Here is a 23,907-nt window from a genome sequence, read left to right as displayed (position 1 = left end):
AAATTAACTTTTCCAATAACCAGTAAATATACCTTGATTCATATGACTCTTGGAATCTATAGTCTGGTGATTGTTGGATCAATCAATTAAGATTGGATTTGTTCCAAGTATTTGTTATGGTTAATTCGTTATCATTTCTAACCAATAAACTGTTTTTTTTGTAACTCTGATTATAAATTTGTTTGTTGATGTGAACGTAAGGCCCAAGCCCAAATCATCTACTTTCAATCTTTCATAAACCCGTGCGACCAAATCATCTTCATTCCATAAACCCTCTTCTCTTTCACTCTCACCAAAACTCAATTGATTTAGGGTTTTCAGTTCACCTCTCTCTCTCCAAATTCCCTAACCATGAAATTCAAACACTTCTTCTTCTTCTCCAAGCAATTCCGCACCAACATTCCCAAACCCAACAGAATCTCACCCTCACATTCACCCTTCATTTACCAAACTGCCCCTTTCACCTCCACTTCCTCTCTACAACACCTTCTCACCAAATTCACAAACCCCATTTCCTTAACAAGCCCCATTTCATTATTTTCCAGAAAAATTCACACTCTACAACAGACCATACCAAATGAATCCGATTTTGAAGAAGAAGATGGACCGATGACTGAGTTTTTATCGAGATTTGTGTGGATAATGAGAGGTAAACTTATTGAAGTATATCCAAAATGTGATAAAGAGAGTATTAATGGAATGTTATTAATTATAGCTGAGAAAGTTGTGGAGGAAATAGAGAGAGGTGGAATTGAGGAGATGCTTGGCGTGGCGGAAAGTACCCCGTCACTTGATTTAAGTGAGGATTTATGGAAAACAGTTTGGGAAGTCAGTAATATAGTACTTGAGGATATGAAGAAAGAGGAGAAGAAGGAGAAGATGAAGAAGTTTATTCAATCTGAGGAAGTTAAAGAGATGTGTAAGTTTGCTAGTGAAGTTGGTGTTAGAGGGAATATGTTAAGAGAAATGAGGTTTAAATGGGCTAAAGAGAAAATGGAGGAAGCTGAGTTTTATGAGACTTTGGAACTTAAGCGAGATGAAGAGAGAGAAGGTATTGTAGAAGAGGAAGAAATGAATGAAGGTGAGGTTAATGAATATGGGGCAGAAGATGAGGTTGTGGAAGGGGAACCGAAGGGTGTTACGCTTCCACAGCGACGAGGGAAGATTAAGTATAAGATTTATGGTCTTGATATGTCGAATAAAACATGGGCTGATATGGTTGGGAAAATTTGTGATGCTGAGAAGGTTGCTTGGCCCGAAGAACCTAAACCGATTACTGGGAAATGCAAGCTTGTTACGGGGAAAATCATTGGTTTGAGTGTGGGGGACGATGCGTCGCCACTTTTAGCTGAATGGGTGGAGCTTCTTCGACCAAGCAGAGTTGATTGGTTTGCTTTGCTTGACAAATTGAAAGAGACCAATGTGGATTTGTACTTTAAGGTTAGTTGCTCATCAGTTGCCTCTTTGAAATTATTTTGTTTGTTATCTATGATTTGGTAGGATAATATACCATGATTTTTCGATTGCTAGAGCCTCTTTTTAAAAATATTGTTGATCGAAGCCTGTTTTAAACTGTTAGCAACTTGTACTAGAGCTAACTCGTATCGATAAAAGAAGAAGAAGAAAGTGTTTGATTTAACTTGTGCTGTTCTTTCATTTATAACTAGCTTTTCATGCACAAACTGTAATTGTTTAGGTACTTTCGGTTTGAGGTGTCAACTAATATTAACATATGCATTATCTTGCCCTTAAGTGCCTTAACACACACACACACACACATACTGTACCCTAGTTTTGTGCTCGTGAGATTGTGTGTCGGTTGGAGATCTTCTTTAGTGTTTACCACTAAAAGCAGACCAAAAAAATGAAATTGAGCACTGGATAAATTAAAATCAACCGTACTCTATACTATATAGATCGATATAAGGTTTTTACAGTTACCTTTGTTGAAGAAACCATCTTTTCGTCCTCTGTTTAGGCTCCTCTTCTTCCTTAGTCGGTGGAATTAAGCTCATGCTGGAGAGGAAAACACTTTAGAGCTATAATTATGCCCCTAATGTGTTCATTCACCAAAAGTCTCAGAATTTATGTACCTGGTAGGTTACCCAATTGCATAATTTTCAGCACTAAGATTTACCCGCAGAGACGACAGAAGAACATTAACCCGGTTTTGTTGTTGAGAACCCAATTGCATAATTGATGTGGCTTGTATTCTTCTTTAAGATTAGAGTAATAGATGTCTAAGTTAGGAGGTGGAGAATCCGGTGCTCTACATTGTAGTGACTTTTGCTTTTAGATAAGAGATTGGATGACAGGTGCAAAATCGTAGAGGTTGTCATACAGTACTGTTTCAGCAAGATTTGCCAAAACACACCAGTTGAGGGTCGTTGGGCTTGGGCCACATTTGTGGAGGCTGGAACAAGTACCATGTATCTTTTATTTGTAGTGGAACATATGTTCCTTCATTGTCTTTCATCTCACATGTGTTTAGGGTTTATTTGTTTTTTTTTTCTCTTTCGTTGTGCAAATTCACAAATGCAAATTCTAAGAATGAGAGATGTTGGATGTTAGGTACTTGGTCTATTAGATTTTTCTGTTGTTGTGATCATTTTTATCAATGTCGTTTGGCCTTTTAATGTAAATTCAATTGTTTTTGAAAGACTAGGGGACGCTTTCATTTGCTGACCTGTTTTGGGATATATAAGCATTGTTGTCCCATCTGTCTTTGGTGTTGAGAGCACCCCGGAGTTTTGTACGTTTTGATTTATTTGTTCTTTGTTAGCCGACTGGTAACTTAGTTATATTTGCTTCTTCCATATCCCTTTGTTTGGGGTGAAAATGATTTGAAGGGCATGATAAGTTAAGGATCGAGGATTTGGCCAAGGTCTTGACATCTTGAGATTGAGTCCTACTTTTAACGGGTTTTTGGATTACATGAACGAAGTTGTAACTATATGTCTATGTCTATGAGTGTGTCATGTTCTAATAACGAATAGTGATTTCTCCTGCTTTCTCTTGTAGGTGGCTGAAATGATTCTGGAAGAAGATTCTTTCGAAGCAAATATTCGTGACTACTCTAAACTCATTGATGCACATGCAAAAGACCAACGCACAGATGATGCTGAGAGGATTCTTGAGAAGATGATTGGAAAGGGTGTCCAGCCTGACATTCTAACATCCACCATCTTGGTTGACATGTACAGCGCGGTAGGCAATGCTGATCGTGCAAAGGAAGAATTTGCACGGTTAAGAAGGCAAGGCTTTCAACCGGATATGAAGGCCTACAATTCAATGATCATGGCGTACGTAAATTCTGGTCAACCCAAGTGTGGTGAGTCTCTGAAGTGTGAGATGGAGGCTAGGGACATCAAACCCACCAAGGAGATCTACATGGCACTGTTGAGATCGTTTTCAGAACGTGGGCTTGTTGATGGTGCACAACGAATTGCCACCACAATGCAGTTTGCTGGTTTCCAGCCAACTTTGGAGTCTTGCACATTGCTTGTGGAGGCCTATGCACAAGCAGGAAATTCAGATCAGGCCAGGGCCAACTTTGACTACATGAGGAAGGTTGGTCACAGCCCAGATGACAGGTGCACTGCAGTTGTGATTTCTGTGTACGAGAAGAAAAATCTCTTGGACCAGGCCTTAGATCTTCTATTACAACTTAAGAAAGATGGGTTCGAGCCAGGTGTTGAGACCTACACTGTCCTTGTGGATTGGTTTGCCAAGTTACAACTAGTAGACGAAGCAGAGGAATTACTAGAAAAGACAATTGTAAATGGTCAAACTCCTCCATTAAAAGCTCAGGTCAGCCTTTGTGATATGTACGCAAGATCAAGGAATGAGAAGAAGGCTCTTCAAGCACTTGGAATTGTGGAGGGTAAGAAGGACCTGTTGAGTGTGGATGATTTCGAGAGAATCATTAAGGGGCTTATAGAGGGTGAGCTTGTTCCAGAAGCTCTGAGGGTACATAAATTGATGGAGGCAAGGGGTTTCACTGCCTCTGAGCCCCTTAAAGTGAAACTCATGTCATCTCGGGCCACACGCTATCAGCAAAATAGTAGACTGGGGACGTCTGCTTTTGGTTTCAAAAGTCATCAGTGAGTGGAACGAACCAACAGTATTTGTGCCGTAGTTCTTAGCAATCGTATGTTCATGCATTAGAAAGAAAAGTTGGGACAATTTTGTTTGCAAATTTGTCATTTTCTAGACTTTGTATTGTGCCACACAAAGAAACAATATGCAAAACCATGAATGAAACTATATCAATAGAGCATAAAGCTGTGCATTTTTGCAAAGATTTCAAATAGATTGGTAATTAACAGACTTATCAGATTCTAATTACATCAATCCATTCTCTATTTAAAGTCAAAGTTGTTTTAAAAGGTCGTTTCCAAACAACTAATCAGAGAATGAAAAACACGTTCACGGTGGGACTCGAACCCACAATCTCCCGCTCCGGAGGCGAGCGCCTTATCCATTAGGCCACGCGAACGATAACGTGTCCATCGGGTAACTTGTTATTCCATATATAATGCCTACGTGGAATTTGTGTAAGATAAGACGGCAGAGAAGCTTGAAAGGAAACAATGGCATTGAGCTCCACCCTAGTTCCTTGTTTTCTCACCAACAGTGTTCAAACATTCAGTTCAAAGAAAAGGAGCATTTCAGTTACACCCATTAGAGCAAAAGTTGGAGAGAATTCAATGCAGTATCGAAAACTCGGTGACTCTGAGCTTACCATTAGTGAAATCACTATAGGAACGGTACATTTTCTTCCTATCATTTGCAAAACTGACTTTTTATTCATTTCTTGTTTTTATATAATACTATAAACTTATCTCAGATGACATTTGGAGAACAAAATACAGAAAAAGAGGCCCATGATATACTTGGTTATGCATTTGAGAATGGCATCAATGCTTTGGATACTTCAGAGGCTGTGAGTTTTTCCTTAAATTTAGTCACTTGCCACACTGTATTATTATTCTACTTTATTCCATATGCTTACATAGTTTTTTTTTTTTTTTTTGAAGTATCCAATTCCTATGAAGAAAGAGACTCAAGGAAGAACAGACCTCTATATTGCCAGCTGGATGAAGTCTCGACCTCGCGATAAGGTATTAAATTTGACACATAAAATAAGTGTAGACATTGTCTCGTGTAGATTGTAGAGCAATAAAACACTTTCTGGTCTCCACACCGTGTTTTCGATTCCATTCCTCAAACTACTTTTCCTTGGCATGAGATAAACCAATTTTAAATTGTAATTTAACTGTTACTGTTACACGAAGGATAATTAATTGCTGTCAATGACTCGGGGCAAAAAGAAAAACTGGTGAAGGATTTTTAAGGTCAAGTAATTCTGCTACTTGTCTAATTGCTATTGGACAAGTTAAATGAGCAATTTGAACTCTAAGTTATCATCATTATCCACATTCCATGGATACAAAACAGTAAAACACCACACCTTTTGTAGCTTCTGCGTGTTTTACGCAACCTTATTGATATCCTTAACTAAGATATTTTACTAGAGGCTGAAAGTTGAAATTGCCCAATTGTACTTTGATATTTGCTTTATGTGTAGATTATTTTGGCTACAAAGGTATGTGGTTACTCCGAGCGATCAAGTTATATTCGTGATAATGCAAAAGTTTTGCGGGTTGATGCTGCTAATGTCAGAGAAAGTGTAGAAAAAAGTCTGAAGCGCCTCAACACTGACTATATAGATTTATTGCAAATACATTGGTAAGTTTCCAAATAATGCATGAATTGCTGTTAAATCAGTTTTTTTATTTATGTATTTAATCTGGTGAAGGGGATGGAAACAACATCTTTAACTTGTACTCATGTAGTGTTTTGCATTATTGACGTGTTTACAGTGGTTCTGCTCATTTTCCCACTGATTATCCTGAATTCAATTCAGCAAGATTGTTTAGGGATAAACTATAGAATGCTATTTTATTCTATATCCTATATATTGCTGCTTTATGTCATTCCCTGTATAAACTCAGTAACTAGCTCAGATATGATCCATGCACAGTGTTCCCAAGAACTCACTGCAACTTTCAGATAACTGTCTTGAAGTTCTTGATTCTGCGCAATTGATACCGACATTCTATGTGATCTTCTCGAGTGAAAATATAGAACATGCTATTGGCGTAGTGTTTATTCCTTCCCGCCAAACCAATCTGAGTGCTCTTTCTCTGTGAAGAGCAGCTACATACGAGTGTTGTTCGTATTAGTAAGATGCACTTCAAATGTAATTTTTATCAAGTACTGTTCAATTGTCTGCTTTTCTATATCTGAAAACTCACTCTGTTACCAGGCCTGATCGCTACGTGGCATTGTTTGGTGAGTTTACATATGATCCATCAAAGTGGAGGCCTAGTGTGCCGTTTGTGGAGCAACTCAAAATCTTTCAAGAACTAATTGATGAAGGGAAGGTCGGTGTCTTCTCTCATTCTTTACTATTGTACCGAGCTCTATTATGTATAGAACTCAATCTCCAATATCAAGATTCAAAAGGAATGAGTTTTCTTTTGGACGGTGTCGAATATCTCTAAACAAAATCAACCTCTGGCATCTCATATGAAATTCTGTGTAGGGTTGTTTATATAAAAAAAAAAAAAATGAAATTTTACTGAATCTTTGTGAGAATCACTTTCATTTACTCTATACTAGCAAAATTGCACGCACGCTGCACCTACAATGGCCGAATTGTTTTTTGGTATGGAATACAAAATAATTAGTAAAAATTCACGAAATTTAAAAATTTGTTCGTATAATATAATTTATCAGGCATATAGGATTATAAGCTAAGTATAATTGAAATGTTGTACATAATAATATGTCTAACACAAAAACTGAAACTTCATAAGTCATTATGTCTTATAAAAAAGTACAAAAAAAAAATTACATTCCAAGCTGCTGCTACTGTAAACTGAATACATCTTCACCCAATCTTTTTTTGCATATAAATGAGCTATGATGTTGTTATTTATGGAATACACACCATGTGGGATACAAAATAATTAGGAAAATATTAAGTTTGTTACCTTATATGAAGGTTTTTTGTGGCGGTTCGATTTCCGTCCAGATTTGGAGCAACTCTTTGGAGTTTGTGTAGAAGCCTCGAGAGTGGTATCTTCAACAATAAGCCATATCAATGAAAGAGTACTTAGTTAATGTGTTTCCAGTACAAAAAAGATATTGTATAAAAATTGATGATTCACAAACTTTATTAGCATCATGTGTTTGAAAAATTCTATTAGCTGTCAACGATGCATTTGGATTATTCAAATTGAATTGACTTATTTTGAGCTCAAATGAAAGTGATATCCCAATATGTTGTTCATTTAAAATTTCCTTAATCATTTATGGACCTTCATCCTGAAAAACAAAATATTGAAAGTAACTTAAATTATAAACATATAAGATAGTATAGGCAAGTGTGAAGTCCGTATGAATGGTAACTTTCACTTGAAAAATATCAGACTAACCTGGTCATTCATAGCAACCAAATCTTCAATTGGAGCTGAAATGAGTTTTTCAGCTCCAGACCCAAAAATAACAAGTTGGTGTGACTTGATTGTTGGATCCTGAACATCGATTCGAACGTAATACCTTTTTGAAATAGAAGATAACTTATGTATTAATAAAATTATATTCTATTTATTAGTAAAATACATCCCTATTTAATTTTATTGTTTTGATGAATACCTTGCAACGATATCTAAAACAATACGGTTGCACTTTTCACACCATTTTCCTGTTATTCTGTTTGTAACTTTCTTGCTGCACTTTCCGCAAGATAACTATAAAGGCTCACGGTCATTAATAACACCAGTTATTGTGCATTGACATGTGAACACTGCACCCTTTTTTTTTTAAAGAAACTTTGTTAATATCTAATGTGTTTAAGATAACGAAAGTGGATCACTATAACTTGTATACTCTTACCACGGCCTTATCTTTCTTTACTGCATCAATAATCTCTTGTAATGTTTTTTGGTAGGTACTGTTGCAATTTTCTGACATGTAGTCTATGATTGAATAGTTTGATAGGAAACTAATTTGTTTATGTTGGGACCTGCATTTTAGAGGTATTAGTTCGGAATATTTAAATACTTAATACAGATTTAAATGTGGAGCTCAGTTTTTTGAAGTTTTAGGAAGTATTTGCATAATACCTGGTAATCTGTAGTAAAGGCTGTGTCTATGGGATCTCAAGATTCGAATAAATCCGTGTCGATGATGTAGAGGATACACAGTAAATATCTGGAGAAATAATTATTCATAGTAAGCAACAAGTAATATTAGTTTTGTTCGTCTTCGATTTAATTCGAATTAAAAAGCTTACCATTGAATAAATTGACAACTGCGGATGTAATAATAAAAATAGGTGCAGGTGTCATTGAAGAAATGTTATCATTTTCAATGTCATGAGCTTTGTTTCTCCACAGTGTAACCCTTAATTTGTTTCCCCTGGAAAGTTATGTAGTGCATAAGATGAAATTAAAATTTTAGGGATATATGTAATGTGTTTAGTTGATTAAACGGAGGTTAACATAACTGAAACTTGTTACCCCTCATCTTGTAAGTAAATCTCTCTTTTCTTGGATATATTTCCACTTGGTTCCTGTATTTCACAAACTGAATGAAGTATGCCCATAACGTCTATTTAAGATAGAAAAATGATCGTTAATTAATTGAGTTATCAGCACGTAGTAAAGTGAAAACAACAATTTCATATTTAATGAAGGGATCCCTTTATTGAATTTTGCAAATCTATTTAGGAGAAATCATACCGATGGAATAGACTTTTTGTCCATGGTGAAGGTCCTTGTATCTGCCAGATGAAACGCAACAAACGTGCTTGAGTCTCTGAAATTCCTCGCACAGTTCGATTGATGTCTACGCATAAAAGTGTTGTCTGGAGTCTGTTGAACCCCACCCGACTATAAGTTTCTGAAATTTGAGAAATAACATTCTGATCTCCCACAACATCACCGATTGCACTTGTCTGTCTTTGTTCGTCTCGTAGACGTCTTCTCCTTGCATGCCTTCTAACATTTTGTGCATTTATTCTCTTAGCATCCATAAGTAGTCTTCGAACTCTGTATCTTTCACGGGCTTGTTCTCTCATTTGTTCAATAGAGTAATCCATTCTGTCACATTCAAATTTAATTTAATTCATGTGTAAGTCCAAATTAAAAAAAAAAATGTAATAATGAATCAATTTATAATCAATAATAATGAATGAGGACTTTATGTGTATAAACACAATCTGGGTTGCAATTTATAATCGATAATGGCCGATTTTGTATAAACATAAAAAGTTAAACTGAGAAGAACAAAGGTAGACATTAAAAACTGGAAAATATCAAAGTAAGAGTGAAAAGCAGAAGTAACAAAACTACTGAAATTGTAATAAAAAAAGAGTAATAAATGTGAAATTATAAACTATAAGAGAAAATGAATTCATGGAAGATGTAGAAAATGAATCCATGAATTCATGAAAATCACAAATATAATCCTAAACATTATCACAAACAACAAGATGGGGAAAAGAGAAGAAGAGCGCACCCGGAGATAACAATTTCTCTATTGTTTGGAAGAAACCTTTTTTAAAGCTGACAGATGCACCAATCTCTCTGAGAGGCACTGATGAAGCGACTTAATAGCCTGAGATGAAGCATTTTTTTTTGGTAAGCGATTAATATCGGGCAAGTTATAAACTGTTTTGTTTTAAGAGGTATTGTTTTTTGAAGGAGATTATTGAGATTATTGAAGTGAAAGGGTACGATGGCAGTTGGGAGAAGAAGATCAGTCTACCTTTTATTTTTTATTTTTTTGGTAATAGAGATCAGATAAGCGAATTTGGGAGTAAGTCTGCAAAATATCATGTGTATATTTTTTTAGCCAAACTTGTTGAACCAAAAAAACGGTTTTTTGGGGGAGTTCGCTTTCTTATTAGAATAGATCATTTGAGTGGTTGTGGGGATTTTACCCCTGCTCTGCCTAGTTGAAAAGGGAAGAACATATTATTGTCAATACAAGTTGGTCAGAAAGGTCCCACTCATGGAAGTTGGAATGTATCTTTACTGCAACATGTTTTATTTTTCCTTTTTATAGGGGAGTTCACTTTGTTACACCATGTTTCCAATGAGCTCTTGGCACATGTGGAGAGAAAAAGAGTGGGGGAGTTGACTCTCCTGTACAACATCATCACATGTAAGGAGTAAATGAGTGTAATAGAGGTGTTTAAGGCGGTCACAAAGATATTATAGGTTTAAACTTTTCGTGCTTATAACTATGTTTGAATGTGAAGTATTGGACTTCATCAGAGAACCATACATGCACAAAGTATAATAAAATTGCAAACAAATGCATGTGGCCACTTATCTAGTAAAATTAATGGTTTTGGCTGCTGAACATGATTAGGATTTTTTCGCTGATGATGCTGGATTACTTTGGAACTTATTTGAGAGACTATGACATACAGAAGTTCTCTAACTTAACAGATGCTGGTTTCAGGTGCGCTACATTGGTGTTTCAAATGAAACTTCATACGGGGTAATGGAGTTTGTTCATGCTGCAAAAGTTGAAGGACTACCCAAGATCGTCAGCATTCAGAACAACTATAGCCTGCTATTTAGATGCCATTTTGAAGGTAACTGGATATCATTTCCTGAGATAAATAGGACATGGATGAGTTCTTATCTGATATGTGAGCTTAAGCTATATCATTAATATGATATATATGCTCTGTTGAATTTGTTTTTATTCTCCGAGTAAGTAAAATTATGCCGGAACGTTCAAAACAACTTTGTATTAATTACATGCTTTTGTGAAGTAAACAGAGAGGAATATAGTCTCATTGTACTAACTTGATTTGTGCAGTTGATCTGGTTGAAGTATGCCACCCAAACAACTGCAACATTGGATTGCTTGCTTATTCTCCATTGGGTGGTGGATCTCTTACGGGAAAGTATTTTGATATTAATTCAGAAGCTGCAAAGAAAGGAAGACTCTACCTCTTTCCTGGTTACATGGAAAGATACAACAAATCCATCAGCAGGGTATGTTTGCCTCTGACTACTTCCAATTACTGTTTGGTTTTTGTAGATTCATGCGTTCAAAGTTTCAAACATCTCCACGATCATTTTGAGATGTATAACATGTGTCAGAATTGTCTCATGAAAAAGCTGTTGGTAATGATTTTTTCCCCTGTATTTCAGGAAGCAACAGAGAAATACATCGAGTTGGCCAAAGCACATGGTCTTAGTCCTGTTCAACTTGCACTGGGATTTGCACGGGACCGTCCATTCATGACCAGTTCAATCATTGGGGCAACTTCAGTCGACCAACTAAAAGAAGACATTGATGCATTTATGACAGCGGAACGCCCTCTTCCAGCTGAAGTCATGGCTGGAATTGAAGACATATTCAAGAGATACAAAGATCCAGCAATTATTTGAGTGGGAAAAAAAAAAATCGGCTATACTACTTGATCCATTGAGTATACGCTAAATCTATCTAGGAGAGGAAAAAATATTTTTTTGTCATGTTATGCTTGTGAGTGTAATATCCAACTGTAGAGTTTTGTACTTATTACTCTGAAGACTGCCATTGCATTGTAATGGGCATACAGTAACGTAACAATCCAATACTTGATAATTTCATATAAGAAATACACTGTTATTGGCCTCCCATCTAGCGCGTGCTCATTTATCGTGCACAATGAACTGAATATCGTGGTTTATACTGGGTTCCGGAAACTGAAATATGTATCGGTCTTTTATATGATCTGACATCTCAGCCTGATCGTTATAATATCCGTAATATTTCGGACCACAGATTTTTCAAGAAAGGTCTGTCATTTTATCAATCAGGACCTTATTGTAGACCTGTAGAGTGTAGATACTATCGGTAGAGAGAAGCAGATTTCAGACCTTATTGTAGACCTGTAGAGTGTAGATATTGTAGACCTGTAGAGTGTAGATACAATCGGTAGAGAGAAGCAGATTTCAGTCCTTGTAATTATGCTTAAAACCCTCTAAAATTTTCAACTCCATAGAGCATTCTAATGCAAGTCATTATTTTTCCCCTTTTTTCATCTCTATGTAGGCAGTATTTTCTTTCTTTTCCACCGTTTTGGTGAAAAACAAAGTGAAACTGTCCAATGCAAAAGTGAATATTAATCTCGGACGGGATATTAGATTTGTCTGGACGTAAAAATAAAAAAAACGCTCCAGACATAATAAACATTCCGTCTGAAATTAAAAAAAAAACAAAGAAAAAACCGAAAAATCATACGAGACGGAATGAAACATTTTGTTCCGAAAAAAAACACACACAACGGGATTTCACAACTCAGCCCACTATCTCGGTTGAAAGTTTCGCTTTCGTTTTGATTTGGAAAAATAGTCACCTTAGTATTCACGTTGGGATGGTTGGAGGTGAATAAAGTCACAAACCCATCATAATTACTTGCAATTGGGAATGCTCTTACTTTTTTTTAACCTTAAAAGAATGGCATTGACAATTTCGAACGTGCTACAATGCCCTAAACTGCACTTCTCTCAAACAAATTGTTTGAAAGGAAAGTCTGCTTCAAATGTTAGCTTCTCACGCGTCAGGTAAAAACACTCTCTTCAGAATTTTAATAATTTTTTAGCTCACTTAAATTTACCATTTGAACACTTATATGTGTGTGGACATTTTTTTTACTAAAGCGTAATACAGTCGTAAAAGAGTTACAGATTTTTTATTTTTATTTTTTTTTCAATGTTTTAGCGTGTTGGGCATTGTATACATTGATTGATGATAAATGTTTTATTATGTATGTTGGTATTCGGAAAGAAGTGTTATTTATGCTTTTGTTTATGACAGAGAGTTTTGAGTGATTCACGTATTGTTAGCAAGATTTTGGACTTTACAGGTTTCCTAGAAGACATGTGCAAAAGCTTAAGGTGGTTTGTACTGCTGCGTCTCCTTCGGGAAGTTCTAGTCCAGATGGTGATTCCAACCCTTATGAGGTGAATTTGATAAAAAATAAAATAGAAATGAACTGATATTTGCTTGGCATTTGACTTTTCTTGCTGATAAATTTGTATTTTTATAATTTTTTTAAAGGTTCTTGGGGTGAGTCCCATAGAAGGATTTGATATGATTAAGACGGCGTATTCAAGAAAACGCAAGGAAGCAGAGAGAAGAGGTGATGAAGCAATTGCAAATCGTGTAAGTTAGGTTGGGTTTAATGCTTGAGTTTAGTCTACCGATTCACATTTTGTAAGAAAAAATGTTGATTTGATTTTAAGATTTTAAGATACATTTGTCTTTTCCAGATAGAAAGAGCATATGATAAAGTTATTACAATAATTTTTATGATATATCCAAGCTCCTGATTTTGGTTGATATAATATTTGGATGATTGTGATGCAGGTCTCAAAAGACATCCAAGTATGCTGACAAGCAGCCAATTGTACCCTGGGGACCAAGGTATCTGTTGAACCCCGTGTCTTATATGCATGTATGTGTGTAAGTTGGCGACTTGATTTCAACAATTGTATGAGAAATTAACATTATTTACCATAGGATGAAAGTCTAAATTTTACACTGAAACTCAACTTTCTGTGTGGCATTGGGTGTGAATAGAACTAAAACATAATTTAAAAAGTTTCGGGGATTGATTAAGATGGAGGTAAAGAACACAATGCAGAACTGCAGATGCACTATGTTCATTGGATCGAAGAGGAACAAATGGGCCTCTTGGATATTTTATAGAAACAGTTTAACAATGAGTCAATGATGTGTGTCAACTTCGAAAAAGGGTGCCCATAGCCTTCATACGGACCTAAATAACCGGATAATCTGGTACACAATCCGACCAAAGAGTGTTTCCATGTATTTAAACACAAGTATAATTGAGGTTTTCAACTCGGAGGGTTCCTAAAAAATGGGTGTCCTTGTTATATACAAAAGAAGGGTCTACCTACTTAATGTTCTTACACGTCCTCGCTATTCATATCAGCATGGTGATACTTTTGTTTTATAGTTTTACTTTTTGGTTGCAGGTTTACCAAGTCCAGTGAACAAGACATGCGCATTAACTTGGGAATCTCTGCTCTATTTGTAAGCAATCAACATCACTTTGAAAATTTAAGTTATTATTTAGTTAGTTACCACAAATCATGGTTAGACTACAAATATCATCCACTTAACTTCAAGGATGCCTATCATTCTTTTCCATATAATCATGTCTTATTTTTTCATTTTATCTATGTTATTTATTTTCCTGACTGTGCACAAGTATGTTTGGTTTGTCAACACCAGCTAGGTTGAAGAATAAATTTGGCTATAGGACTTGTCGAAACTAAATATTGTAAGTATCATAATTGAGAGTTAAAATCTAACCAGGAAGAGGGGGTAGTAGACATGCCTTTCACCTATAGCTAAACTACCTTAGCAAGGCACTAATGTGAGCTCTACAACCCAAGAGCCAACATCACTCTCCATAAGCCTAATCACAGTACAGTGGTGTGCCTTAAATAGTCATCCAGTCGGTCCCTTTCCTTTCAAATATCCTCTTAGTCCATTCCTTCCATAATGCCCATATAATTTCTGTTGAGAATTGCAAATGACAACAAATTACCAATAGAAAAGCATGGAATAAGGTTGGATTTCAAAGATTGTCACTAAGTAAGCTTAGACACTTACAATGTCAAAATCAATGTGTGGTAGAAGACTTAATATGGAAAAACCATTTCCACTGGTAACATTCACAACAATCTTTTTTCCTTTCATATCTTGCTATACAGAGAACTTCGTTTTCCAGGAGATTTGAGTCCAAAACCAGTGCTTATGATCTTTTTCTTTTGGGAAATTAGTGACTTTAATATGTAGTTGTGTTTTTTTGTTGGGTTAATTAGACTAAACCCCCCATTTTATATACATGTTTAGACTAAACCCTCCATTTTATGATTCCTCCCATAAACCCCCAATCACACAATGTCAATATTTTACTTAATACCCTAACTGCCTTATTAGTGAGCAACAAGTTTTGCAGCATTACACCTTTGCAGAGAGTTTATGCTTGGGAGATGACAAAGATTTTCACCGGAATGAATATAGAAATATGTTTCAATTCAGTTGGTGACCGTCATTTATGTGAATGCAAATATTTTCACGCCTAGACACCTTTCTGCTCAAGTCACATTCTTGTAAGCATTAGAAACTAGATTCCTTTTCTATTCATATTAATTTCTTTATGTTCACAAATCCAGGCATTTCTTCATATCGTTCCCCTTGTTAGGCCAATTTCTCTATCTAGAAATGGCCATGGCCGGCCGATATTCATTAAAATTATATCAACTACACATGGGTATTTTAACCTTTGATTGGGTGCAGCCTTAAGAAACAAAAAAAATTGAACGGTCATAATCTCTAGGTGGGCGTGTACTGGGCCGTCCTAATTTTGTGCGTAATGTTGTTGCTCGAGTTTGCCTCAAGAAAAGCTATGGGTTTACTGATGCACTGAAAAAACAAAACGAATTAGAAGGGGCTTCGGTCTCAAGTTTTTGTCCCACCATAACAAACCCAAAACAGTTCCATCTTAGTGGTTCCTTCATTAGAAGAGGTTTCGGTCTCAAGTTTTTGGGCCTTCATGAAGATACTTCTTTGCGCTGGTAGACTCTAGAAGCTCATCAGCACCTACCAGTGGGTTCTCCTTTAGACCGTTTTCAACACCCTTCCTGACAAAGAGTGCAATAAAGAAGCCCTACCAGTGGGTTCTCCTTTAGACCGTAACAGGATCAGTTCATAGCAAATGCTCAGCTAGGATAGAAAAATTAAGTTATTAAGAAAGAGTGATTCCAAGTATAATGCCAATTGGAAGAAAGCTAGAAACAAAAAGTATGACCAGTTTGTACCAAATACTAGTAAAAAACCAGTATGAATTGATAAAGGACTTTCTTAACAGAGTTTAATCTTCTGTTCTATCGTCCAACATCCAAGTGTTTCCGAACAACAACAAAAAACAGTATCATGTCAATATGCCACAGAAAACTACATTGTCTTGGACAAGAATAATAGTTTTCGGTTTCTAAAAACTATTTTCTAAAACAGGGACAGATAATAAATTCAGAGGACTCTACGACAGAAGATTATAAAGTCTAAAGAAAGTCCTTTAACAATTCACCATATAACGTATCAAAATATTATCTGAAACGAGATACAATAGCGTTCACAAAAATAGCTCAAAGGAAGAAAAAAAAACAATTGTATGTATACCCATTACGAGCAGTGAAAACAATAGTACCAGTTTCATCACCAACAAGACATTCAACAATACGAGTATGACGAAGATGTTGAGAAGCAGCACGACCTTTCTGCAAAACAGACTTCCTAAGAAGACCCTGGTCCTCTTCTGCCTCTAGCTCTACATGCTCTGCTTGCTCTGCCCCCTCTTCTCCCCCTACTGGAACTGGGTGGAGGTGTTGGCTGTGATTGACTAAGTGGTGGAGGTGGTTGAGACTCACTAAATGACATCTCAGTTGCATGTTGCGGTATACCTCCTCTACCTCCCCTAGCTCTACCTGATCGACTGCCTCTTCGCCCCCCTCTCCTAGCTCTTCCACTTGGTGCTCTTTCGCTTGTATTGTCTCTGCCCATAACAGAACTCAAGTCTTCAGTTTCAGGGTTTATTGGCCTATGAAGAGTGTTACTGATTGGTCTGGTTCTAGGTCTGCCACTTCTTCCACCCCTCCCTCTTGCTCTAACCTAGGTTACATGGACACGCCATATTTTGAAAAAAATCTCTAACAGTTCCAGCTATTCCATTCATTTTGATATTTTGCTGTCTCCTTTCTTATCCGTGTCCGATGTGACAATGTAAATATGTTCACAGTTCTTCATTTTGACAGCTCTTTACATTGTGACCAAATATGTTCACAGTTTCACAGTTTTTACATCTAGAGCATCTTGTTATGTTCACAGTTTCATCCTCACTCCTCCTTCTATTTACTCTTGGTCTTTTAGGTTGGCTTTGTCTTATTGGTAGGAATACAAACTCATTTGGATGGACCTGAAACATATATAACATATGAACATCTCCACATACACAACAAACATCTCAATATATACATAGATAACATCTCAACATATATATAAACATCTAAACATATTTATCTCAATATGTTCTCACCTCTAACTAGTCATCTTCATGCAACATTGGTCTGATACTTCCACTATAAGCATTTTTGTAAGCCCTACCAGTGAAATAATGGCTGCAAAACCTATTACCATAAGATAAAATTAAGTTAGAAAATAAAAATATAACTACAACATAAAACGCAACGCAAGGTAAAGTGTTATACTTACTCTGCATATAAAAGCCTTTTCGGTTTGATAATACAAATAGAATGTATACATGGAATCCCAGTCACTTGCCACTCATTGCAAGTGCAAGACTTGTTCACCAAATCAGCAGTCTCATGATGCCCATATTGATGCGTGACTAAATACGTGTTATTATCTGAACCTGCATAAGTATAGTTCAACAATTGATCTTCCCTTTTTTTAATCAATTGTGAGACTCTAGGGACTAACTCATCATCTCCCAATTCCATACCTTTCTGCTTCTTGTCATACAATATCGTCATTTGCATAATCATAATTCTACAAACCATTTTCACTATTGGTTTATCTCTAGCCTCAAGAATAAAGCTGTTCCAAGCCTCAGAGAAATTATTTGAAAGGTGGTCAGATTTTGTCACTGTATCAACCCGAGACCTTGCCCACACTCTTGGATCCTCATTCAAGAGATAATCATGAGCTCTAGCCTCCCTAGCGCGCAACACTTGCATTAGTCTTGTAAAGTTAGAACCGCTAAATGTCTTTGCTGCATCCCATGCCTCGACATCAACCCCCCTGAACCTAGTATTCATGTTCTTTACCATATGTCTAAAGCAAAACCGTTGGTTACAGTTTGGGAATATTGTTGCAACAGCCTCCCTTAACCCCTTTTGTCGATCGGATATTATACACAAAGGATATGGGTGCTTCTCAAGGTGAGGGACCATTATGTTTAAAAAGTTCATCCATGACTCGGTATTTTCTGAATTGCAAATGTAAATAGCCAGAGGAAATAAACCATTATTCCCATCCAAAGCTATTATAGACAAACAGACTCCACCATGCTTCCCTTTCAAAAAACAACCATCAAGCCTTATTAGTGGCCTACAACCTCTTACAAATCCATCCAAACATCCTTTAAATGCAACACAACAATGCATAAAACTCATGTAATTTTCATGCCTGCCTTGAGAAACCACACTCCTTGGATTGGAGCATAGAATTTGCCTGCACAATTAAAGAATTCTCAATCCAATAAATTGGGCCAATCCTAAAATAAGACATACGTTAAATTAAATAAACAATGACATGTAATGCCTATGAAATAAATACATAAAATAGGAATTTACCGGCCTGATTCAACAATTTTCCCATATGATTCCTCGTAGTTACCATGCACCTTCTCCAATGCTAACATCCTAGCTCCGGGCTTGCCAATATTTGATTCTCACTTGAAATCTCCTCCACATAATTTTGACAATATCGGATGCCTTGTAACTCTTATGGTGTTCCTTCATGTCCACCTCGAACTTGCCTTGCAATCCAACCGGCATTGACCATACAATTTATGTCATCTTTATTAGCCTCACAAGTGTGGTGGTCATTAAGTTTTCTTAACTTCATGGTGAGATGATCCGGCATGCATCTCACATAACACCTCCAAAAGAGCATGAGTCATCTAAACACCTTGCATCAATTTGAAGACTATCATTTTTTTTACACCAATATCTTAACTTCCTCTTGACAGAGTAGTAAGTCTCAAAAAGTCTCTACACTCATATATATATCTCTCCATATCTCGACCAACATACAAACCGGTTTGCTTCTTTAGTTGATTTAACCCCATTATCTCGTAGGTATCTCATAAGTACTTTGTAAGAACTTGTTGTGTTCATCATCATCGTTGACTTTGTTTGCTTCATTATCGCCATCCGACCGAAAGCATCTTCTTCATTATTATCTTCCTCGATTCAATCCAATCCTCATCACCTTCTTCAGGCACATATTCCTCGTCAGATGAAGAGGTGCTATAGTATTCTTGTTCAGTATCTATTTGATCCACACCAAATATTCTTACAGTCCTTGATTTTAGAAGACCAGCTACAAACAATAATGTGTAATTGCTTAGAAGATGTATTAGACTAATAGTACCCAAACTTAATTTTAATCAAAAGTTTTACCTTGCCTTGCATCAATGTCAAGTTTAGTGTTGTCAATTTCACCTGAATGTCCTCCAAAGTTGAACTCTTGATAGTCTTTGACAAAGAAATGAAGAGAGCTTGGTTAAAATAGACAAATAATATTATAACAACTAAAGGAAGAAACAAGTGTAGGTTCACTGTGCTTACCTTCAAAATGAATAGTTGGAGGAGAACTACCGTTTTCTTCTAGCCCAACTTCAACATTTAGTCTTCTTTTTAAAGGTTGTTTGTCTCATACTCCAACATGGTCCCCCCATGTGCATGACTAGTCCTTTTTGTAGGTGTTGTGCTCTTAGGTGTTTTATTTTGTGTCTTGGGTCCACCCTCGGTTCCAAGTGTTGACAGTAAAGGTTGTGGGGCACTAGAAGGAATAACTACCACATCATCAGAAGATAAAACAATAGGCTCTATTTCCACCTCATCAACAACCATAAAATCCACGTACAAGTGAGTAAAGCCACGCCCATCTATAGTAGCTTTTCTCCACATGTACAATAAATCTCCATCAGACATTATTTTTCTCCTCAAGTCACCATCAAGCCAAATAATTCCAACAGCATGCTTTGATGGACAAAGAATCACATCAGTAAGCCAACTAACAAGATCAAGTAAATTTGCTCGATCGCCATCAATTTTTTCCGAATCCACAACATTCCCACCTTTGTAAGCACTTTACTTCCAAACACCACCATAGTGACACCTGTATGGGCCACCATATATGCACCCTTATAAACAACTATCGTTGGGTACTATTATAGTGCCACTCACTACTAGGCATGATGCCTAAGATTATGGCATGCCGGTCAGCCCAAAATTAAATTATGGCGTGCTGTCTCTTTAAAAATTACGGCATGCACCACCTTGCCAAAATTATGGCGTCATAAGTTAGATATAGCAGGTTTAGATTTAGAAAACATATTTGACAAGATATGCTTCTATATTAAGACTTTACATAATTACATAAGATTTTCTAGCAATTAAGGAAGTGATATTTCTCATTATTATCCTATAAATACCCCATTCCTTTGAAACAAAGAAAGACGTTCATTTGAGAGACTTGATTCCAGAGAACAATTTGGATACGTAGAGAGCCATTGAAGGTACAGTCTCAACATTTCTACAACAATCTCCCTAATAAGATCGTTAGTGTGTTCGGGTGAGTTCTTACCCAAACAACACCTAAACTCTCTATAACCATATTCATCACCCATATCTATGTACAAAGACAAAATAAGATGTGAAAAACGTAAAAACCCTAACTTAAAAGAAGAGAAAATGTGACAATATTTTTGAAGAACAAATAACATACCTTGAAAGGAGCAAATGCCAAGATGATGCGACAGAGAGGAAGAATGATGGGAACTCAGAGCTTGTGCAATTGGAGTTTTTTTTTTTTTTTCTTTTTTTTTCTAAAAACAACTTTTGTGTTGTAGCTTACACTAAACACAACAGAGGCAATTAGGGTATTAAGTAAAATATTGGCGTTGGTGTGATGAGGAGAAAACAGAATGGGGGTTTATGTCTAAGGAATCATAAAATGGGGGGTTTAGTCTAATTAACCCTTTTTTGTTTGATTGTACTATTTGGTTTTATAAATCAGCGTGCTTCTTGATTGGGGAATTTCTATCACCAAAAAGAATCGTTATAGGACGTTTTTTTTTACAAGAGCTTTTAGCTCAATTGGTTGTGTACCCCTCTCCTCATGGGAGAGGTTGCAAGTTCGAATCTCGTTGGTTGGAATTTCTTTCTTGTGTAATTATGTGATGGGCCTTTGGGCCAGGTGAGCATTCGGACTAATGACAGGGTGCTGCTACGATAGGTGGACCACAGAGCGAAAGTAAGCCTTCATAGACAAGGTGGAGACGGTTGGGTCTACACAAAATGGTGCATCGGCGAGAGCCTTTGGGCTAGGTTCCCTTCGGGGTTGATGAGCCTTCGGGCAATGTAAGCCTTCAGGGTTGATGAGTCTACGGGCAAGGGTCCTTCAATCTTTATAGAACGTAGCTATATGTGCAAACCTGATTTTCTTCTCTGGGTCTGTTCTTGTGAATAACCATCAGCAAGATAGGGTCAACCAGTTCTAGGAATTTCGATACATGTAGTAGGGGTCTAGGGGATAAACATCTACTATTTCATCTGGTACTATAGGTATTGCAGTCACTTTTGTTTGGCATTGCAACATGACTAGCATCTTATTCACCTTTGTCTTGTTATTTTTTTGAACTACATTCTAGGTTTTCCCCTTCCTGTAAATGATGAAAATGGGTTAGATTATACTTTTGAAATCAAGTGCTTCATTTGTATCAAGACTACAGAATTTTTTATACTGTGTTCTATTAAGAAAATATGAATGTCTAAAATATGACCGAGTGGGGGCACTCGGTCCGGATCTCTTAATAATGTCATAGATGTCCGAGATAACAAGTATATTAGCAATCCCTATCTAGACCATTTCCAACAGCAATTATTATTAGTTTTTTGACTTTTTCTCTATACAATTTACTGGTAAAATAATTTTTCCTTGATTTATGTAGACGGAGTGGATAGTGATCAAACGAAGTGCTGAATGGAAGCCTTCGCAGTTTTTGGCTTTTATATTTGTCTACCGAATATTTGAGAAGTTGAAAGCTTCTGAACCGCAAGTCTCACCCACTTATACTGTGAGTTAGGCTGAGCGCCTGATGCTTTAACATTCACAATCTGTTCCAATGAGTCTAGTTGATTCCCTAATCCTTCTACATAATTACTTTGGTCATTCAGTTCATTTACAATTTTTATTGGCTACAGGAAGAAGGCGAGGATGATGGCAGAGGATTGCGTATGGGAAAACGCTTACTTCGTTCCCGGGTTCTTGTTTTTGGCTCCATTGCCATTTCATCCGTGGTATGTGCTGTTGCTTTCTGTTTCTCTTTTGTGCTAGAATACCTCCCACACAATGATAGTTTGGTTAGTCTAATGCAGAGGTTTCCTGCCCCTCCGGTATATTTTTATTGTTGAAACACGACTCATTCACTGTAGGTCATATGCTCAGACTCATTCAATGTAGGTCATAGGGTCAGATGATTATCCCAATTGCTTCCAGCATCAAAATTTCATCAAAACTTTTACGTTAACTCTATATTTAATGCTGGCAAGAAATGTACTACATTTTAGTATTGCTTGAATAGTTATTTTTTGGAGCATCCAACTCAAAACCAATTGGCGATGAATGGAGATGCCTGGGAACTTCTATACACACAAGGCTTTGAACATCCCATGTGGGACTATACTAAACATCTCAACAGCTATGATAGTTCAGTTATACATTTTCCTCTTTACTATGTGGTCTAATTGTTAGCTAATGTGTTCATTGGTGTCTTTGCCATTTGTATGACCCTCGCTAAGCTAAGGGTCATCTCCATTGGAATTTGCAACTTTGAAGCTGTAAAATTCTACAAATTCAAGTAAATGAATTATAGACCAGAATTTTCAGTGAATTCTAACCCCTGGTTAACCCCTAGTTCTCGGTGTTACATAAACCTTTACTTGTATTGTTGCTCTTTCAACAACCGTACTTTCTATTCCATTACATAGCTCTTGTCATGAGCCGGTTTTAGCTTATTCATTGTTAATTCTTTTTAGCCTGCTTATGTTCTACTCTTGTTCTAATACTTGTACCCTTGTTTCTTTTCTACGAATTAAAACAACAGGGTTTTACTTTTATTCTCAACTTGATCAAGTACTTCGGCCAGTACATACCTGTCTTTCTCTACAATAATCAGGTAGCTGTTCTTATAAAATTAATGTTGAATATTACAGGCACGTCATACACTATTACTGTTCACTCGTGTACTTGCCTTCACTCGTGTACTTGCCAAGCTTGCATCCTTGTGGATTCTACTTTGTAGTTCTGGATCTGACGAAAAGTTTGTGTGGTACAGGAAATGTTTGTCACTGCTTCAACTGCTGTCATGCTGTACATTATGGCATCAGTTTACAGATGAGCACTGTCTGAGCCTCTGAGGGTAAACAACTCGGCATATATTTATCGGGAATAGGTTTTCTCTGTTTATATCTGCTCTCAAATTTTGCCAAAATAGAACTCTCCAAATAGAAAACAATGCTTCCTATTTGTTTGTTAATTTGTTGTATATGAAATTTTGCGATTCATTTTCACCGTGTGGTGCAATTGGAAGCAGAAATGATGTGCATTTGTCTAAGGGGAACCTTCGGATTACTGAACCGTGGTAACTGTGCAAACGTTCAAACTATTTTCAACTAAATGTTCAATATAACAAAATGACTTTGATTGGATTACTATGGTTTGAATGGGAGCATGAACCTACTGTAACTGTATTCACAAAAGCACTATTTCAACTTGCATAGTCAAAACCCTTTGTGGCGCAATGCTGCAGTAACTGGCAACCAAGATTGGAAATCAAGTTAGTACCTTTAACCAGGGGAGCGAAGATCTTTCATGGTCTTGTCGAATACAACACTGTACACTCCTTAATGAAGTAAAAAAGGAGTCCTGGTCTACAAAATCTTGCAGCAGCAATTGCTCCTTAGTCCTTTCGGCCATTGC

At 36.7% G+C, this 23,907-nt stretch overlaps 4 protein-coding genes and 1 non-coding gene across 5 annotated transcripts; 3 read left to right on the top strand and 2 right to left on the bottom strand.

Moving 5' to 3' along the window:
* The first annotated feature begins 205 nt into the window (after nucleotides 1–205).
* NFD5 (pentatricopeptide (PPR) repeat-containing protein) lies at nucleotides 206–4,301 on the top strand. Its single transcript, XM_086561896.1, has 2 exons — nucleotides 206–1,440; nucleotides 3,022–4,301. Exons 1-2 carry the CDS (start codon nucleotides 352–354, stop codon nucleotides 4,105–4,107), a joined length of 2,175 nt encoding a protein of 724 aa, XP_086418022.1. The 5' UTR covers nucleotides 206–351; the 3' UTR covers nucleotides 4,108–4,301.
* A 36-nt stretch (nucleotides 4,302–4,337) lies between these two features.
* On the top strand, nucleotides 4,338–11,718 carry LOC147500222 (NAD(P)-linked oxidoreductase superfamily protein). Its single transcript, XM_086561897.1, has 8 exons — nucleotides 4,338–4,769; nucleotides 4,850–4,945; nucleotides 5,040–5,123; nucleotides 5,591–5,751; nucleotides 6,332–6,449; nucleotides 10,543–10,678; nucleotides 10,909–11,087; nucleotides 11,247–11,718. The coding sequence occupies exons 1-8, from the start codon at nucleotides 4,593–4,595 to the stop codon at nucleotides 11,484–11,486; spliced, it is 1,191 nt and encodes a 396-aa protein (XP_086418023.1). The 5' UTR covers nucleotides 4,338–4,592; the 3' UTR covers nucleotides 11,487–11,718.
* On the bottom strand, nucleotides 4,426–4,498 carry TRNAR-CCG (transfer RNA arginine (anticodon CCG)). Its single transcript has one exon. It is a non-coding gene; the product is annotated as a tRNA-Arg (tRNA).
* Nucleotides 11,719–12,376: 658 nt separating the features above from the next.
* On the top strand, nucleotides 12,377–23,542 carry LOC147500220 (protein CHLOROPLAST J-LIKE DOMAIN 1, chloroplastic-like). Its single transcript, XM_086563615.1, has 10 exons — nucleotides 12,377–12,647; nucleotides 12,950–13,046; nucleotides 13,144–13,248; nucleotides 13,360–13,376; nucleotides 13,453–13,509; nucleotides 14,085–14,142; nucleotides 21,878–22,003; nucleotides 22,131–22,226; nucleotides 23,033–23,104; nucleotides 23,264–23,542. Exons 1-10 carry the CDS (start codon nucleotides 12,511–12,513, stop codon nucleotides 23,324–23,326), a joined length of 828 nt encoding a protein of 275 aa, XP_086419741.1. The 5' UTR covers nucleotides 12,377–12,510; the 3' UTR covers nucleotides 23,327–23,542.
* LOC147500221 (uncharacterized) lies at nucleotides 17,112–18,423 on the bottom strand. The gene is made up of 2 exons (XM_086561898.1): nucleotides 17,389–18,423; nucleotides 17,112–17,303 (listed from the first exon to the last, which is right to left on the bottom strand). The coding sequence occupies exons 1-2, from the start codon at nucleotides 18,309–18,311 to the stop codon at nucleotides 17,219–17,221; spliced, it is 1,008 nt and encodes a 335-aa protein (XP_086418024.1). The 5' UTR covers nucleotides 18,312–18,423; the 3' UTR covers nucleotides 17,112–17,218.
* Nucleotides 23,543–23,907: the final 365 nt, after the last annotated feature.

This window comes from Coptis chinensis, chromosome 5, assembly GCF_015680905.1.
Source record: "Coptis chinensis isolate HL-2020 chromosome 5, ASM1568090v1, whole genome shotgun sequence".
Taxonomy (NCBI): Eukaryota; Viridiplantae; Streptophyta; class Magnoliopsida; order Ranunculales; family Ranunculaceae; genus Coptis; species Coptis chinensis.
This window is presented reverse-complemented; position numbering and strand designations above follow the sequence as displayed.